This window comes from Durio zibethinus, chromosome 2 (assembly GCF_047325235.1).
Source record: "Durio zibethinus cultivar Kanyao isolate XHJ-2024 chromosome 2, ASM4732523v1, whole genome shotgun sequence".
NCBI lineage: Eukaryota > Viridiplantae > Streptophyta > Magnoliopsida > Malvales > Malvaceae > Durio > Durio zibethinus.
This window is the reverse complement of record NC_143163.1, coordinates 29,599,519-29,618,991: the sequence shown is the minus strand read 5'-3', so window position 1 is coordinate 29,618,991 and position 19,473 is coordinate 29,599,519. Positions and strand designations below refer to the sequence as shown.

The 19,473-nt window shown below is 32.8% G+C and overlaps 1 protein-coding gene and 1 pseudogene across 2 annotated transcripts in view; both read right to left on the bottom strand.

Annotated features, from left to right (window-relative positions):
* Positions 1–3,753: 3,753 nt before the first annotated feature.
* On the bottom strand, positions 3,754–5,823 carry LOC111317800 (uncharacterized). Its single transcript, XM_022920238.2, has 4 exons — positions 5,652–5,823; positions 4,991–5,223; positions 4,822–4,885; positions 3,754–4,455 (listed from the first exon to the last, which is right to left on the bottom strand). Exons 2-4 carry the CDS (start codon positions 5,176–5,178, stop codon positions 4,141–4,143), a joined length of 567 nt encoding a protein of 188 aa, XP_022775973.2. The 5' UTR covers positions 5,179–5,223; positions 5,652–5,823; the 3' UTR covers positions 3,754–4,140.
* Positions 5,824–8,644: 2,821 nt separating this feature from the next.
* Positions 8,645–19,473, bottom strand: part of LOC111318461 (uncharacterized) — a 79,549-nt pseudogene continuing 68,720 nt past the window's right edge. The window contains exons 7-8 of the transcript XR_016332762.1: positions 10,167–10,319; positions 8,645–9,033 (exon numbers count right to left, since the gene is read on the bottom strand). The product of XR_016332762.1 is annotated as an uncharacterized LOC111318461 (transcript). The remainder of the gene's footprint in view (positions 9,034–10,166; positions 10,320–19,473) is intronic.

Here is a 19,473-nt window from a genome sequence, read left to right as displayed (position 1 = left end):
TGAGTAACTTGTTAAACGTATTCATAAAAGTGAAGTATATTTTTCATTTAATGTTGTATTTTGGCCAATGTGTCAGCTCAGTCCAAGTAACATCAATTTTTTACATTGATTTAAGAGCTCAATCATTTTTACTATTGCCTCAAAAAATTTAAAAAAATAACAAAATTGAATTTTTGCAAAGCTTGGGATTCAGAATGGCTTAAAAATACGATTTTCCTAAATCAGTCTTATGTTCTATGTTTTATGTTCTTATTAGCGATTTTTTGCTCCTTGCCAGTTCTTTGTGTTGGTTTTTCTTGTCTTTTACCTCAGTATTAGTTAAACTACCTGTCTGTCAGTCTTGCCCTTCATCATTGTGACATAACATTGTTGTAATGTGGACTGATCTCTTTGAACTTCTCCAACCCCTTCAAGTGTTAGGAATTTCACTTTTAAATAGGGAACTGAGCCTATCAGCTGCATAACAAACTAGTTAGGTCGATCTAATATCATGTTATAGGTAGAAGGGATATTTGCTATCATGAACTCTATGACTAAGGTAATCATCTTTGACTCTATCCCCAGAGAGATCGAAAGCTTGATAGTTCCTCTTACTAGCACTTATTCATTTTTAAACCCTACTAATGTTATGATGATCGATTTTAACTGATCTTCGCCAATCCCTCTTTTTCTTGAAACAATCATAGTACAAAATGTCAGTTAAACTCCAATTGTCAAATAAGATTCTTTTGACCACATAGTTATATACCGAGGCTATAATTACTATGGCAACATCATGTAGGTGTTGGATCCCTTCTAAATCTTTTGAGCTAAATAAGATTGGCTTGTCTTTCTAGTCTTTCTTTATCTTAGCTAAAATGCCTATTGCCATCACTATGCCTAGGTTAAACTTTTTTTTTATCGAGGTGGAGCTACCTCCTATGATCACGTTAATCACTTCAACGATTGGCCTGTTATTGTCAGTTCGACTATTTTCTTGATTTGACTCTTTTTATTAGGCATCATTTCTTCTTTGATATGATTTTCCCTCTTTGCCTTGGATAGATGCTTTGTGGTCATTTTTTAAGTCTTTTCTAAATTGGTCTTGTTTTCTTTGTTCTACAAATCTTTTCAGCTAACCTTAACTTATCAGAGCTTTAATCTCATTTTTTAAGTCGATATAGTCTTCAATATTATGGTCGATATCTCGGTGGAAGGTGTATCTTTTTATCGAATCTTACCTTGTGTTCTAACTTAATGGCTTAAGCCATCTGAGGTTAGAGTTTCTTTTGATTTGCATCAAAATCCTCTCATCGGAGGTATTCAATGTAGTGTAGCTTTTTTCTTTACTGAGGCTTTCAACCCTGTATTGTTTCTTTTTTGGAAAAAGATCATAGAATTTCTTATCTTTTTTATGATTGAAGAAGGGGGATAAGCCTCTCTCACCTTATTTGTTTTCATTGTAGCTTCAATGTTGATGTATTTCTCTGCTATTAGTAGGATGTCGGCCAAAGTTTAGGTGGTTCCAATGATAATGAAAACTTTAAGTGGTACTTTTTATCATTGAGTCTACTAGTTAGTGTGATAATAGCAATCATATATTTTAGGTCTTTAACCTGTAAAACTTTCATGTTAAAATGTGTGACATGGCTTTTAGAGTTTCATTTTGCCCTTGATGAATTGACATCAGACTTAGGGTTATTTTCTTAGCTCTTTAACTACTTACAAATTGAAACAGGAATGAGTGGTTGAGCTCTTTAAACGTAGTGATCGACCTCGGCTCCAAACTACTATCGTAAATCGAGTTGTGCATTTCAACGTAGTGGTCAAACCTTTGCACATCAAAGTTTCGTTTGCCCCTTATATCATCATATTAATTTTATAAAGTTTCAAACAATCAAAAAGGTCAAAAGTACCATCATATATCTCCAAGGTTGACATTTTAAATCCCTTGGGAGGTGTCTTTCTATCAATATCTTCAGTAAAGGATGAGGTTTCCAAGAACTTGAGCTTATCCTCAAATGTTGCTAGTTTTGTTTTTAGCTCTTTCTCTATGGCTTGTATCCGAGTTTTCAAATCTTTGTTTGGTTAAAGTTCATGGTATGTTTGTTTGGACTTTTAGGTTGTGGCATGTGTAAAATTATAGTTTGGGCGGTGATGAGATGGATTAGTGTGTTCTTCTTTTTTGGAGGCCAAAGAGGCTTTCGCCTTTTCGTAGCTTGGTTGCCCAACAACAACTTCTCGGCTCGGTGTGACTAAGTCTGGTACTTTGGAGACTTGTGGTGGGGTTATAGTTTGCAACATTTGTTTGAAGGCTTGTATTTGTTCGATCAAGGCTTGAAATTGATCCATGGTTAGCCTCACCTATGGTTGAACTGTTGACTTTAGTGAGGTTTTGTTCCAATTGAGACAGCTGCCTCTCCTTCTTATTTGGTTTTTCTTCTTGGTGGAATTGTTTTGTGCTAAGCTAATATGAAAATGCTACTTTCTACATAGTGCACCAAATGTTGGTGCTAAGCTTCGACTTGAGGATATTCTTGTAAATGCAAAAGGGAAGAGAAGGACGGTTAGAGGCAAAGGCAGGGGGTGTTCCCTGCATTTGTACTCTGATGCCTAAGTCAATAAGAATCAGGTCAAAAAAGAAGTGAAAAAGTAGAAATGAGAGAAAGATATGAATTAGATGAACCTAGCTTCTTGGTGCATGAGTCTCTATATTTATAGGTAAGCTGAAGGAGATAAGAAAGAGACAATTAAGATAGGGCCGAGTTGAGGTGGCACTGGAGATGTTAGACTAACCTAACATGTTAGGTCCGCATAAATGATCAAGATACCCCTAGTTGTTTGCTGAAAACTAAGAGAGAAAAAAAGACCACTATTTCATTTTGATCATTATATGCCCCTAACATCTCCCATACCAATTGTAACAATTAGATGAATTAAATCAAATTTGAATTGTATTATTTCAAAGCATATCAAGTTTCTCAAGTTTTATAGAATAGTTATCCAAATTCAACTCAACAAGTTTAAATTATTTTTAATCTAAATTATTAAATTTTAAAATCAAACCGATTAAGTTCAAATTATTTTAGATTAGTCAAATTTAAATCATAATAAATTTTAACTTTTTTGAGTTCGAATTTCAGAATTCAAAGTGTTTACTTTTTTTTAGTCAAATTGAATCGAGTACATCTCAAATTTATAAAGGTCTGATGAATTTTTGAATTGGGAATAGTTTTTCCACTTCTAACGCGTAGGGAGCGGGTATTATGACGAGCTACATGTGAAAGTAATGTGCGAAGATAGAGAGAGAGAGTAGAAACGAGGGAATCATTATAACTGTATGCTAATGAAAGGGAAAGACAGAGCTTCAGCATGTGCTATGATGCTGGTTTGGTTTAAAGCGAAAGGGCCGATCAGATGAGTGGACTGTTGGAATGAATAACCTTTTACATTTTTTTTTCTTTTTGCAGACACTTGATTAATTGAATAACAACACAAAGAAAGCTCAGATTCGATGATCTTTATTCACGTTGACAAATTATAAAGTTGTAAGTGGCTTGGTGACCATTCTTGGAGAATACTGACAAGAAGCAATTGAGTATCAGCATTTCCAGGCACAACCTTTGATCCAAAATGGCTTGATTCATAAGCATACATACATCGCAGGATGTAGCTTTATGGGATTCCAACTTACGCAACCGAAAGGAAAAAGAATGCGTTACACAACAAACTGAAGACAAAAGAGAAAGGGACAGAGAATCGAATCAGGAAGGATTATACATACACAGTCGAATTTCTAACTCAATTACCAGCTTGATTTTTTACACATTTCTGTCCGCTCATTGAATAAAAGGAAAAATTTTCCGACTTGAAACACTACTTGCATAGCCTAAACAATACAAAATTTATGGTCTCCAAACAATACTACACCAAAACAACGCCTTTGTCCTTATTTTTTTGTGGAAGAAACTCGTTTAATTAATTACAAGACACAATCATTTCATTACATACAAAGAACCTTTCAAACATATTTACACTGAGAAAGGATTCGCTTTTTTTTTTTTTTTCATTTCAGTCGCGGACAACTTCAAAATTCCTCTGTGTTTTAATATATTAAGCTCCTTTTCTTGTATCTATGTACTCTGTGGATTGAGATGGATTCTAAGCCAGTGCAGGGATACTGCAATTTCGCCGATCTCTGTCAAGGCAATCAAACCCCTCGATTCTTATCGCTGGTTTGCTACCAAAATTCGCCCGATTACAGCCTCCTTTCCTTGAAGAGGATGATGGAGACGAGGAGGACAAACCTGAAGGAGGTGGGATCGGAGACAGCGGTAACAGTGGAGTGACGATCTTCTCATCCCCAAATCGAGCATCCTGTACTAATGGGTTAGCTACCCTGCTCGGCGGCGACCCACAAAAAAATGGGGGCGACGACGTTACTTGAGTACAACTTTGTTCCACTCCACAACTACCCTGTTATATTCCAAAACCAATAATCATATCATGTAATTGTTTATAAGAAACAATATAGTAAAACGAGAATTCTGATAAACCAAAACTCTAGATTTCTACAGTTGGCACATCGACAACACACTGTTCTTCTCGTACACGAAACTAACGGTTAAATTTTTAAATGGTTCCTCACATGGGTGCTGGAAATTACATGTCTAGCATCAAGATGCCGCCATTGTTTACGGGACCAAAGCTCAGATTTTCTCTTTAATAATTTGTAAAATAATTTATCGGTGACTTTAAATAAGACCATTACAATTCCAACTTGTTAATAAGTTCAATATTTAATAAATAAATAAATAAATAAATTAGAAGAAAAAAGCAAACCTTTGTAAGAATCATATCCAAAAGATCACTTCCAGCTTTTGAATCACAAAGCTCCGCTTGATGGCTGAAAGACATCAAACGATTTGTTATTTCTTTGTTTTATTAAATTAAAAAAAAAAAAGAAGAGAGAGGCTAAAAGTTCAAGGGCACAGAAAGAAGGGGAAATTACCTAAGTTGCCATCTGAGGGACCTAACAGGGTGGTCGTTGAAGGAGGTGTTTAAGAGACCTAAACGACGTGGTTTCGGGCAGACCATGGTCTCTCTCCGATCCGTAACCATAACAGAAACAGAAATGGAGCTCCGCATCTCCTCACGGCTGCTTCCAATCGCGCTTTGTTCGATGGCACACTGCTTCATCTTTTTCCTTTTACGTTATTTTATAAATATTAACAATTAATTTCCCTGTTTAACATAAACAGATGCTTATTTAAAAATCTCCTTAAATAGAAACCAAAATTTAACCGTAGACTTCTGTTTTTCTTTTTAAGATTAAAATTCTACAATTATTTTAAAACAGATCTACTGAAACAAAAATTAAATAAAATAAATACATCTAATTGCAATTTGGAGCCAAAAATAAAATAAAACTAGTGCGTTTTTAATTTCTTCACACATATACGGAAGCTTAGAAAGTTATGTAAAAAGAAAAATAAAGCTTCAATTTTCTAAAATTAGGTTTCGGTAAAGAAATTATTCAGATCGAGGAAGAAACAAAGGAAATCTCAAAAAGGCGTTATTTGAAGAGCTGAAAGTTGAAAAAGCCACGGTTTCCAAAAGGAATAAACCGAAAAATTTTTGAGGCGAAGAGCAACAGAAAGAGAGACTAATACCTTAGCTTTAACTGTACAGCTCCTTTGAGAAACTCTTCAAGTGGGAAGTAAATATAAACAAAGCACTACATAGAAAATGAAAATGAAAAACAAAAAAAAAAAAAAAGAGGAAAAAAGACAGATAAAAATAGAGTTCGGAAGTTAGCCCAGAGAACAAATAAAAATGGTAGGAAAGAGGTCCAGTGTGATTTATAGAGGAGAGAGAAAGACAGATGGGGGATAGACAAGAGTATGACAAAAATTGAAAGGGTGAATTTGACAAATGACTTTTAAATTATATTGATGGTATTTAAGTTTAAAATTTTTTAATATAATATTTAAGTATGAATTTATTAATTAATAGTATATTGAAAAAGTTATTTATTTGCATATATTATTATTTAAAATTAATTATGTTATAATTAAAAAATTTATAATTTACAATATTATATTAAAAATAATTAATGAATATTTTTTATATTAATTAAAAGCCAAATAAAAGAAAATGAAAATGAAAAATCGTATGGGAATTGGTGAACTGCACAGCCAAGAATAGAAAGAGAGAGAAATTGAAAAATAAAAAGGAAAAGGGCATGACGCATGACTGGGGGGAAAAAACCTGCAAATCAACAACTTCTCTGCGCTCTTTGGTCTGGCTCGGTTCTCGCATTTTATTTATTTTTAATTTTGAGAGTAATACGAAAATAATGACTCCTTCTCTTTTATTTTTCATTTTTAGGATATTTTAAAATTATATTTTATTTTGTAAATATTTAAATTTTTTATTTTTATCTTAAAATTATTTTTTAATATTAAAAATAAAAAAATTTAATTTATAAAAAAATTTAAAATTTAATATTAAATATATTAAATTTTAAATTTTTTTTCTTAAATTTCATAAAATTTAATAGATGACTTATTTTGAGAGGAGGTAATTTTTTATACATTATCACCAAGGCGGTGCCTCCAGCGAGAAATAGCATCGGTACTAGCACCCGATTTTAATGTCTAATTTTAGCTATTAAAATATTAAAAAATATTTAGAAATATCGACGGGTAAATTACTAAATCTTACAAACTTATTACCCAAACCGACTTGCTTTGCGTCATGGGTTTTCTAGATCAAAAGCGGAGTTGCCGTGTGAATTTGACACGTGTCTCTTTTATTTAATTCAAAATTTTAGGCATTTGGAAGGAGGTCATGGCATGAATTTCTCTTTCTCATGTTTTTTTTTAAAATATTTTTTTAGTCAAATGTATGTATGTACAGTATGTATGAATAAAGTATAAATACTGAACGTGGAGCCGAGGCGAATTACGGCTGGACCACAAAGTTTGGATTTGATTGTTGCCACTAAATTTTTTTTATTGTTTTTCTAAAAATCGTTTGAAACCCATTTAAGTTTACGGTTAAACCGGTTATAATTTTTGAGCATTGTTATTTACATCTCAATTTTTTTAATACATAAAAAAAATTAATTTTCAATGAAATTATTTAAATATTTATTAATTAATTATCTTTTTGGTTTTCAGATCTTATTCCAAAAATTCATTTTAAAAAATTTTTAAATATTTATTTTAAAAACTTTAAATTTTTAAAAATTCTTAAAAATTTTTGAAGATCCATTTTTAAAAACTTTTAAAAGCTTTCAAAAATTCATTTTTAAAAGTTTTGAATTGCACTCAAATATTTTAATATAAAATTTTGTAAAATTAAACATGAGATTAAATAAAATAGAATAAACAAATGATTTGTCTTTAATTTTATATTCTTTTTAACTTTAAATGAATAAAATTTACTTTAAATTTGACTTTATTAGGAATTAAAATTTTTTAGGCCTTCAGTTGAAAAGAGAGAATAGATGAATATGAGAAGATGAAGTATTTGAATTTTTAATAAATTTGTTTTTGAGCTTGAAGTGTGTTGAATAAAAAATTAAATATTAATAATAATGAAATGCAAAAAAAAAAAAAGTTGAAGTGCAAATAACATCACTTATTAACTTTTTAAAAAAATTTATAGGACTTATATTATTGATGTAACGGGGAATAAGTTTTGAATCTAAAAATTGAAAATTATAGATAAAAATAATTATACTAAGAAAAATTAACAAAATTTACAAATGAAAAAGCAACGTAAGATACCCTTAATCATACAAGCCTTGGAGCAAAATAAAACATTATACGTTTCTCCTAATCAAATTATAGCAAGTTAGGCGTTGGAAACCTTGTGGAGGAGCAAATGGTTTGGTTGGTAATAAGGATCGCGTCCCACTTCTTTTTCTCTAGATAGCAATTGGTAGCTGAATCCTTCCTTGATTTCTTCTTCTTTTTTTTTCGAGGAAAAAAGAATAACCAAAATCATCAACTAATCAAAAGAAAATTACATATGCCTGATGCCCCACACCTACCTTACAGCACAGAAAGTTTAGGTGTGACGCCTCATATAAAGCAGTGGCATCAGGCTGCAAGAAAAGGCGAGACTAGCAAAAACATGGAAGCAACTAGAAGAAATTGCCGGCAAAGGCAATTTCGTGAGAATCAATGACAGCGAAAGGGGCCGCTAGTGTGATGTGACGAGGATTCAAGCTGATCGGTTTTGTTTGATCATTGAAATTCCCTTTGAGATTCCTCTTCGAGGATACCAACAATCTGGACCATGCCAAATTCGAAAGGTCACCAATGAGGAAGAGATTGTTGGACAAGGTCCCAGGGCCTGCTTTGTTTCTCTGTCCATGTCAAGTGAGAATTTTCAAACCCATCCCCACCCCCCACCCCCCCCCCCCCTCCCCCCCCACGCCACTGTTGATGGGTTCTTTGTGCATCTATTCGGATAGCTATCAAAAACATCTTTCTTTTTGTTGATTGAAATGAATAATGACTCATCAACAAATCATAATTGGGGCGTGAGAAGCATTCGATTACAAAACTATAACCTATAGAGAAAGAGAGAGAGAGAGAGGATTGTCTGATTGAATTCTAGTATGATGGAAAACCAAAAAAAAAAAAAGGAATGAATCCCAGAAAACGCTGTCTAATACCATTAGGGCTCCCCAAAAATAAGGTAAAAGGAGAGGAAGACAAATAATAAAAATTTACATATTGCAATATTCTTCACTGCTCCCAATATTTTATCGAAACAACCAGATCAATTACATACCATTCATGCAGAAGTTGACACAGATGCTACTTCTGCTGCTACTGCTGCTGCTGCCGCCCTCTTCTTGGCAAAGTATTCATCAGCTCGTGCAAGGTTCTTTGTAACTGATGGTTTAACCCACTTCTTTCGGCCAGGCAATACAGTGAGAGAGCAGCCAGCAGCCTCAAGCTTTTCCTTTGCAGATGCTGAAAAGGCACGGGCCTTGAATTTCAGCTTTACATTCAACTCCCCATCACCAAGAATCTAAATCAACCGAAAAAAAATCAATAACAATGAATATTTTATTTTAAAAACAATATTATTTCAATTAACCCACTGATAATTAATAAAACAGATTTTGCAATCAGGATCGTTTCAGTCTTAAAGTAGGAAAGAATATTTTGACCTAATACGGTCCACTTCAATTTACTTTTCCTGAGAGAAAGGTAATCAGAGAATCACAATTTGAAAAAGATGCAACTTCCTAGAGAACAAGGAACCACTATTTGCTGATTTTAGAGGATGCAATCTTCCAAAAATAAAAGCAAACTAGAAATGCTATTCTGTCTTAGCACTATGGCCATTTATACGGTCATGCAAAGAATGTTTAAGAAATCAATCAAAAGAAACACACTAGACATAACAAATGCTAGTGGATTTTAAACACAATTTGGAACAATAGACAACAGAAGCAAGCTTTAACCACAATTGGATTGATATTTTCCGAATTGAACACAAGAAATAGGACTCTGGCCTGACAACTTTAGAGTAGAAAAAAATATACATACATACGTACATATACGTACACACACACACATATATATATATGTTTCTCTGTAAATTGTGTCATCAAACTTGAATGAAAATTGAAGAAGAGTTATCAAGAGATTATCAATGTTCCTCATTTTAATATCCCCAAATTCTGAATAATACAGGGTATTCCATGCGATGTTCCATAATGAATCAAGCATTATTCACAAGTCTTCCATATGTATTTTGCAGAGAAAATCACAATAGCAAGAGTCAGAATAGTATGTTTGACCATAAAAAATAAAAAGAATAGAAGTATGCAAAATAGGCAGATCGGTAGCTGGAGTGAACCTTAATTGAGTTAGTCTGCCCACATCTTAATTGTTGAGACTGACCTCCGAAGTCAATGGATGTACTTGTTTTGATAAAGCTTATTGTGATCGCATTGTCATTTCCATTATTAATAAAGAATTTAGAATCCAATTTTTGTCAGGATTAATGCTTCACACATCAGATAAAGAAAACTATCTATTCAACAAATTGATCAAGAGAATAAGTTCTTTGGGGGCCATCAAACATAAATATGACTTAAAAGGTTTGGTCTCATCCCTGCAGTTGTCACAACCTAAATCCAAGATTACACATACCTTTAGAGCGAGTATCCTCTCCCTTCCTGACGGGGTTGATCAAACCCTTCTCCTTCAAACTCTCCAGCGACACCTCATCTCCCTCTTGAAATCCTGCTGTTTCTATGGCTTTTAAGTTAATGGGGATGTATTTGGGTAATCCTGCATGCATACCTCGTAAAGAGAAATGCAAATAGAAACAAAAAATGTCAGTAAGAGCTTTGAACATTATGCAAATATACGTGAAGATGAACAGAGGCACCAAGTTCAAACCTAAAACCAGAAAGAAGTTTTGCCAAATAAGGGAAAAAAATAACATTGTAAAGTAAAAACCTGGTATGGCATCCAAATAGGAGGAAATTTTTTACATCCAAGTCTTTGTTAACGAGATAGTTGTTACCCAAAAGTTCAAGCAATAAAAAAGAGAACTTAGCTTTTGTATTTAAGTGTTAATTGTAGACATCCTATTTGATCTAGGCCCAAAATCAATTGGGACTAATTTGATTAGACCCAAACCAATCCTAGCCCATTTTCAATTGTATATTTCCTCTTTTTAATTTTTATTGTTAGGTTTTTCCATTATTTATTTATTTATATATATATATCTTATTATTTAATGATTGGTTGTCTTTATCTAATATTTATTTTTATTACTGTTTGTTATTTTATTTTTGAGTATTATCTAATTAGGTTAAAAAAAAAATGGAAATGACAGAGACTTGGAGAAGGATTTATCGATTTGATAAAAGGTAAAATTCAGTTTTAATCCAACTATCAGATAGACTCCTTAAAGAGTTTAATTCTAGTTAAAATACTGTTTGAACTTGGATTCTCATCTATAAATTGGTTCCACTATACACAAAGGAATATGGGGGGAGGAGGGTGAATTACGCAGAAAAATTAGTGAACAGAAGCACACAACAATTCAAGCTGAAAAATACAGAAATCACTGGCCCACTGTTCTTCTACCATCACAAACCCATACACGGACACCATCAACAACTACAGTCACACAATAAACATAGAGGCAGAATCTAGAGAAAAAAAAAACCAACATTCAACTAAGCAGCAAAAATCACAATTCAGCATCAATACAGAGGACCAACACAGAATCAGAAGGATCAAAAAGAAGGTTCGGCAGTAGGGCTTTGGGATTTTCAGAGGTTCTAAATTTCAGGGTTTTTGAGCCTAGCTTTGGAAGGAGATCGAAGAGGCTAACGGCTGGAACATCAACGGAGTACTGCGATGACCGGTGGTGGTGGCACCAAAGGTGACTTACGGTAGCTGTGACCCATGTTGGTTGGGGGGCTTTCGGGGCTCTTTGAGTCACGAGAAGGAAGGAGGCCAACAAAGGAGCGAAGACTGCTGATGGAAATTTTGCAAACCCAGGATGACAGTCTCCAACCGCTGGTGGTGGTGCACGGCAGCAGCATTGATTGAAACCAGTGAGAGGTCAAAAATCTTAGTCCAGAAAGGATTCTGGAAGAGACAAAGAAGGCTTGGCAGAGAAAGGAAATAAAGGAAAAGAACAAGGAAGTGTTAACTCGTTCCAAGACTGGACCCGCTTGACCGACCCAGCTCATTAAGTTTTGACCCGTTCTAGCCAACCCGATTTACAAGTTGCTCCAGACTTGGCCCAGATACGGAATAGCCCAGTTCTTTGATGCAATAACTTAAGCCAAGCTCACTTGAAAAATAAGGACCAGACCTCCTGCCGAACCCAGGCCTATTTTGGATCAGGTATTGACCCAACCCTTTGATACTTCTTTACTTTTTTTTTTTTATTATTATTATTTTACTTATTCAGTTAGATTAGAAAATATTTTATTATTGAATTATAAAAATAAAAATGATTTAATAAAAAAAGTTAATTAATGAAATTAAAATAATTTGTAATTCAATTATAGAAATAAATGACATTATCCCAATAAAGAAATTTTAAAAATTAAGAACGGTTGATTTGATGATAAAATTCTAAAAATCACAAATGGATGGTCTTCTAAAAATTTTTAGATAGGAAAAATTTATCTAAATTTAACTCAAATGGTGAAAAATTTAGAAATGAAACTTGTAAATTAAAGAATAAATTTTGAGGATGAAAATCTTAATAATTGTAAATGAATGATTATCTAAAAATTTTTGAGTGAAAAAATATTTCTAATTTTCGCTCAAATGATGAAAGAATTAGATATATTTTCAATAAAATAAAAATTTGACAACAAAATGATTAAGTTTTTTTAGATGAAGAAGCCTCTTTAAAAAAACAAATGAAATTTTTTAATACTCTTAAAGTGAGAATGTGTTTTTAAGAATTCTTCCAAATTGATGAAAAAATCTAAAAATATTATTTTCAATATTTAATCATTAAGCATTTAATAAAAAACCATTAGAATCATAGATCTATAGGATAAATTAAAATTAAATAATACCATCTTTTAGGATGGGCATTGTAGGAGTGCTATAACCTTTCTTACATGTAACCAAACTCTCGAACTTAGTTTTGTTCAGAAGGTTAGAACCTATTCTTTAAGGACCATTAGTTCAACTTAAGATCTCTTTGAAAAGATAGATTTATTAGGTGACCAATCATACCTTAATAAAAAATTGATAGGGACTCGGATCTATACGTTATGACAGTATGGAGACTCCACTGGGCACTCTAAGAATTAAGCCATTAATTAATTTTGAATTATCCCTTTTTTTTTGCTTGGTCTTAAATTATTGATCGTTTGTTTGCATTTATTTTTATTTTTTTTATTATTTGACTTGGGTTGTGAAAATTGAGAATAAAGATATATGTGTTCCTTCACACATGTTATTGTATGCATGTGCATCATATGAGTTCTATACCCAGACTCTGTCTTTCTTAAGAGGGAGTAAGGTACCTTTGCTTTTGTGAGATGATAATCTCCAAAATAGCTAGTGAAAAACTCTCACTCAAATTGAATCATTTTCATTTGGAGCCAATGATGGGCGAGGATTGGAGTGTCTTACTAGTTTGTGATGAACAATAATGTGAGCGCAATTTGAGAACCTTTAGATTTAACCCAAACCACATGTAATAAAGCATAAGAAGTCAACCTTAGGTTAGAGCCCTACCTAACTATCACTAGAATATAACCTTAGTTAAGACATATGAGTGGGCCCTTTGAGCTTCGTTCATATCAACTTTATGACAAATGTTATTTGATCCTTATTTATTGTTAAGTTGTTGTATGTATATTGGATTCTAATCCAACATCACTAACATATGTATTCATCCACACGTTGTAATGTGACAAACATCAGTACATGCATGCATACATTGTTGTGCATACATTCATGTGTTTGTGTCATAGTTTGTTGTGTCAAGCATTCATAAATTCATGCATACAGGATTCTTAAAAAAGTTAGGTTAATTTTGAAAGATTTTTCACATATACATTTAGTAACATAAGTATACTAATTATGGTACATAAGGTTTAAGGATAGCTTGACCATTCAAGAACCATGCTCAAACGACCCACCATCAATACAACATTAGAGCTCAAACTAGGCAAATAGAATAAGAAAATGCAAATCATCTGGAAAAAATAGAGAAGACCCAAGAAAAACTTGAGGGGAAGTTGAGTAAAATTTTAGAGGTCCTAAACAAGTTGAGCAAAAGGAAGATTGTAGAAGAAAATGCCAACCTACAAGACAATTCATTACAGGATGTTGTTGATGCTCTTTATCCTCCTAGTTATGGCGCATATCAAGCCCAGTCCACAGAAGGTATTCCTTCGTAACAATTCTCATGCTCGATGGTATATACCTACTTGAGAGTGTCTTTTGCATCAACTCAAGGGCATTTTCAAAGTTACGTCAATCATTTCTTTACGAAAAAGAGAGAAGAATCAATACAAGTCCCCAACTTGGATGATTCGAAAAAGAAAGAGAAGTTAAGGTCGAAGATGATTGAGACTTCAGAAGGCTCAAAAGCTTAACAAAAGATGAACTTGTTGGAGAAGAGATTACGACCAGTTAAGGGGATGGATTTTTATGGCTCAATGGATGCAATCGACCTTTGCTTAGTTCCAGATGTAGTGATCCCGCTGAAATTCAAGATTTCGGAGTTTTAGAAATACGATAGTACAAAATGTCTGATAACTTATATTACCATATATTGTTAGAAAATGGCTGCTTACATAAGAAATGAGAAGCTGTTGATACATGTGTTTCAAGACAGTTTTACTGATTCTACAGCCAGATGATATATCCAATTGGATAGAACTCGCATTACTTTATGAAAGGAATTGACAAAGGCATTCATTACCCCAGTATCGACACATCACAAACTTGGCTCCAGACCGTCACTTTTTGCAGAGCATGAGAAAAAGGCCACAGAATCTTTCAAAGAATATGCATAAAGGAAGAGAGATATGGTTGTTTAGATCCAACCACCTATTACTAAGAAAAAATTCATTGCCCTATTTGTCGGTACCTTGAAGGCTTCATACTACGAAAAGATGATAGGGAATGCAACAAAAAACTTCACAAATATGGTGATATCAGGAGAGATTATTGAAAATGGTATCAAGAGTGGCAAGCTTCAGGAAGGAAAACCACCAAGAAAGGAAGGTTGCCTAAAAAGAAAGAAATCGAAACCCAAGCTGTGAATTTCAATGGGCAACAATTCAAAAGCTATGCTCCATATCCACCACCTGTTCATCTTGCTTGCTACCCCACAGTTAATGGTATTGTGCAAGCCCCTTACCAATCATATCTACAACCAGCTTACCCACCAACCTACCAACCAGACTTCCAAGTACCTACATATGGGTCTAGTCATACATTACATCAGCTTCAAGACCTAACAACCGAGTGAGTGGTTTGAGGAAATCTTGGAATAACCAAGAAAAGGCCCACATGGATCCTATCCTTGTGACCTACACAGAATTATTCCCAAAACTGGTTAAAAACAACTTAGTGTTTCTAGTTATTCTAGAACCATTGAAGCCACCTTATCCAAAATGGTATGATGCTAATGCAACATGCGATTAGCATAATGGGAACGTGAGTCATTCTCTAGAAACTTGCCTTACTTTCGACCACAAGGTGCAAAATTTAATCTAAAAAGGCTTTGTGAGCTTTAACAAATCAGAGAGGCCAAATGTCAATAAAAACCCTTCCTCTAATCACACAGAGGCATAATTTGGAAAAGAACAAGGATGTTAAGCCTTGTTGGAAGTTGCTTGTCATTCTAGGATTTTTTTTAAAGTAATGTTAGGATTTTTTTTTATGTAATAAGATTTCATTTTTTATCATTTTAATAAAAGGCAAGATAATGCATTTCATTACATTTTCTCTTTCATCTAAACCACTATTCTATTTCTTGTATCTTTTTATTCCTATTCTCAAACTTCAAATGATGAATATTTAGATAAAGATAACAATAATTCTAGGATTTGATTTTGGAAACTCATTCATATTGATCTGTAGAGACTATTTGAACAAAAAAAGTAATCTGTGAGTAGATATGAAATAGATATGTCTCGAAAGCATACAATCCTTTATAATGATCCATGAGTTTCTCTTTGTTCAATAAATTGTTTTTAATGAAAGTATTGACATTTGAGATGAAAAATGACCATCTTTCTTTTACCATTCATAAAACCATCGATTGTTATCCCTTTGTGCCTGTTATGATTTCTTTTTTTAAGAACCCCAATTAGAGATCACTTTCTATACTGAAGGGTAAATTTTGAAAAGAGACCTATTTGAAAAAAAAACAAAAAGCAAAAGATTATAAAAAGTCTCAGAGAATGGGAAGTGAAAAGAAAGAGGAAAAGCAAATGCCATAAATGACCTCGGGCAAAATAATGAGAAATCTTTTGTGAGGAATAAGATGAATAAAAAATTTAAAAAATGAGATGATGAATAATGGGGCAAAGTGCCAAGCTACATCACATGATGGAAAAATGATCCTTTGGTTTGAATTGATTTAAGCATATGTTTTGAGCCTATTTTATCCATTTTTTTCATGATCCCTCCTTATAGCCTACATTATAACCCTTAAAAATTCATTTTGATCTTGAATTAAATGATCATATATTGAATTAAGACATGCTTGTAATAAAGCAATGGAATCATGATCTGTTCTCATGTTTTAAAGATTGATGTGTGGGAGATATCAATAATAGAAAAAGTGAAAAAGTGAAAAAAATGAAACAAAAATGAGAGAAAAAGAAGACTCAAATTGAAAACTCGAAAGGGCAATTTGGGTAAAAAAACATTTGAGTTGAAAATTGAATGGGCAATCAAATATATGGAAGATCAATGAAATCTAAAGATGCCCTGGAACTGGAGTAAAGTTTGATAAGCTCAAAATGATTTGAAAGTCAATAAAGTGAGTTTTTGAAAAGAAATTATGAATTAATGTTAAAAATTGTCCGAATATTCATTGTTTAGACATTGTTATACCATTCAAATACCTATTCTAGTGGAAATGCTTTGAATTTGTTCCTTTGCCTATTTCTTTTTGTAATAGACTTGTTCTTGTATTGATTACATTTTCTCTCAATTTACCTTATCCTCTGTCATTTTTGCATCCCTAGAAAAATCGATGAAATATATAATTACATTATATTTATCATTAATTAAAATGATAATGAATGAACGATAATGTTGATAAAAAATTCCTACATTCTTTTGAAAAGAAATCCAAGATGACATGGGCAAAAAAAAAAGAAACAAAAAATGGAAAAGATGGATGAAACCCTAGAAGTTTGAAGTATTGGATGTGAAACACCAAAGTTTTTAAATGAGAGGCTTTGAAATTGTGGATGTGAACCCATGAATTTTTCAAATGTAAACCTTTGAATTTAGATGTGAAACTCTAAAATTTATCGAATATAAATCTTTGAATTTGAATGAGAAGCTTTGAAATTGTGGATGTGAAGCCATGAATTTTTCGAATGTAAACCTTTGAATTTAGATATTAAACTCTAAGATTTATTGAATGTGAATCTTTGAGCTCGAATGAGAATCTTGAAAATTTGTGTGAATCTCTAAAGTTTTTGAATCCGAATCTTTGAAATCTAGGATGAAACCTTGAAGTTTTTAAATGAGGAATATCGGATGTGAAACACTAAAATTTTTAAATAAGAATCTTTAAAATCTTAGAAGTGAATCTTTAAAATTTTCGAATGAGAATGTTTGAAAATTTGTGGAAATCTCTAAAATTTAAGAATGTAAATCTTTAAACGTTAGATGTGAGTATTGTAATTTTGATGCGATATTCTAAATTAAAACTTTAGATGTGAATCTCTTAAATGAGAATCAAATTCTTGCGAATTTGAGTTCTTGATAATGAAATTCTTGCGAAACTGAAATTTTTGCGAATCTAAAAGCTTGCGAATCTTAAAATTTTGCGAACTTTAAATCCTTGCAAATCAAATTATTGCTAGTTTGAAAATTCTTGCGAAATTAAAAACTTTTGTGAATCTGAAAGTCTTGCGAATCTTTGAATTACGAACCTTTGAATTTTAAAATTGTGATTCTTTGAACTCAAACTGTGAATCTTTGAGTTTCAACTTGCATTGTGAACTATTCATTGTGAAGTTCTTAAATACTTCAAATTGTGAATCTTTAAAGTTTCGAGATTTTGTAATTGTTGTTAAGCCATAACCAGACGCAATAGGTTGTCTACGTCTTTGTACAATTTCTTATGCACAGAAAATGCACAAAAAATGATAACTGTAGACACCCTATTTGGTTCAAGCCCAAAACAGTCGAGCCCAAAACCAATTGGTACTAATTTGATTTGACCCAAACTAATCCTAGCCAATTTTCAATTGTATAATTCCTCTTTTTAATGTTTATTGTTAGGTTTTTACATTTTATTTTTATTTATTTATATATATATCTTATTATTTAATGATTGGTTGTCTTTATCTAATATTTATTGTTATTACTATTTTTTATTTTCTTTTAGGTATTATCTAATTAGGTTAAAAGACAAAAAAAAAAAAAAAAGGGAAATGGCAGAGAGTTGGTTGGAGAAGGATTGATCGATTGGATAAAAGGTAAAATTCAGTCTCAATCCAATTATAAGATAGACTCCTTGAAGAGTTTAATCCTAGTTGAAACACTGTTTGGACTTGGATTCTCATCTATAAATTGATTCCACCATACACAGAATAAAAAGGGGGAATTACACAGAAAAATTAGTTAACAGAAACACACAGCAATTCAAGCTAAAAAATACAGAAATCACCAACCCACTGTTCTTCTACCATCACAAACCCATACACAAACACCATCAACAACTACAGTCACACAATAAAGAGGTAGGATCTAGAGATAAAAAAACCAACATTCAACTACGCAGCAAAAATCACAATTCAGCATCAATACAGAGGACCAACACAGAATCAAAAGGATCAAAAATAAGGTTCAGCAGTAGGGCTTTAGGATTTTCAGAGGTTTTAAATTTCAAGGTTTTCAAGCCTAGCTTTGGAAGGAGATCGAAGAGGCTAACGGCTGGAACAGCAACAGAGTACTGCAATGGTTGGTGGTGGTGGCGCCAAAGGCGACTTATGGCAACTGTGACCCATGTTGGTTGGGGGGCTTTTGGGGTGGCAAGAATGAAGAAGGCCAATAAAGGAATGAAAACTGCTGACGGAAATTTTGCAGACCAGGGACGACAATCTCCAACTGCTAGTGGCGGTGCAGGGCGGTAGCATTGATTGAAGACTAGTGGGAGGTTAAAAATCTGAGTTAGTGCAGAAAAGATTCTGGAAGAGACAAAGAAGGCTTGGCAGAGAAAGGAAATAAAGGAAAAGAAGAAGGACTGGTCGACCCGTTCCAAGACTAAACCCGCTTGACTGACCCAGCTCATTAAGTTTTGACCCGTTCTAGCCAACCTGATTTACAAGTTGCTCCAGACTTGGCCCAGATATTGAAAAGCCCAATTATATGATGTAATAACTTGAGCCAAGCTCACTTGAGAAATAAAAACCAGACCTACTGTCGAACCCAAGCCTATTTTGGATCAGGTATTGACCCAACCCTTTGATACTTCTCAACTTTTTTTTAATTTATTTTACTTATTCATTTAAATTAAAAAATATTTAATTATTGAATTATAAAAATAAAAAATGATTTAGTAAAAAAGGTTAATGAATGAAATTCAAATAATGCGTAATTCAATTATAGAAATAAATCACAATTATCCTAATAAAGAAATTTTAAAAATTAAGAACGGTTGATTTGATGATAAAATTCTAAAGATCACGAATGGGTATTTTTTAGAAATTTTTAGATAGGAGGAATTTATCTAAATTTAACCCAAATGGTGGACAATTTT

Excerpts from the sequence above, each read along its gene's own strand:
- LOC111317800 (XM_022920238.2), bottom strand. The coding sequence starts at position 5,178 with ATGAAGCAGTGTGCCATCGAACAAAGCGCGATTGGAAGCAGCCGTGAG. Across the intron at positions 4,886-4,990 it reads TCCCTCAGATGGCAACTTAG|CCATCAAGCGGAGCTTTGTG; the intron begins GTAATTTCCCCT and ends GATGTCTTTCAG. Across the intron at positions 4,456-4,821 it reads TGGATATGATTCTTACAAAG|GGTAGTTGTGGAGTGGAACA; the intron begins GTTTGCTTTTTT and ends GGAATATAACAG.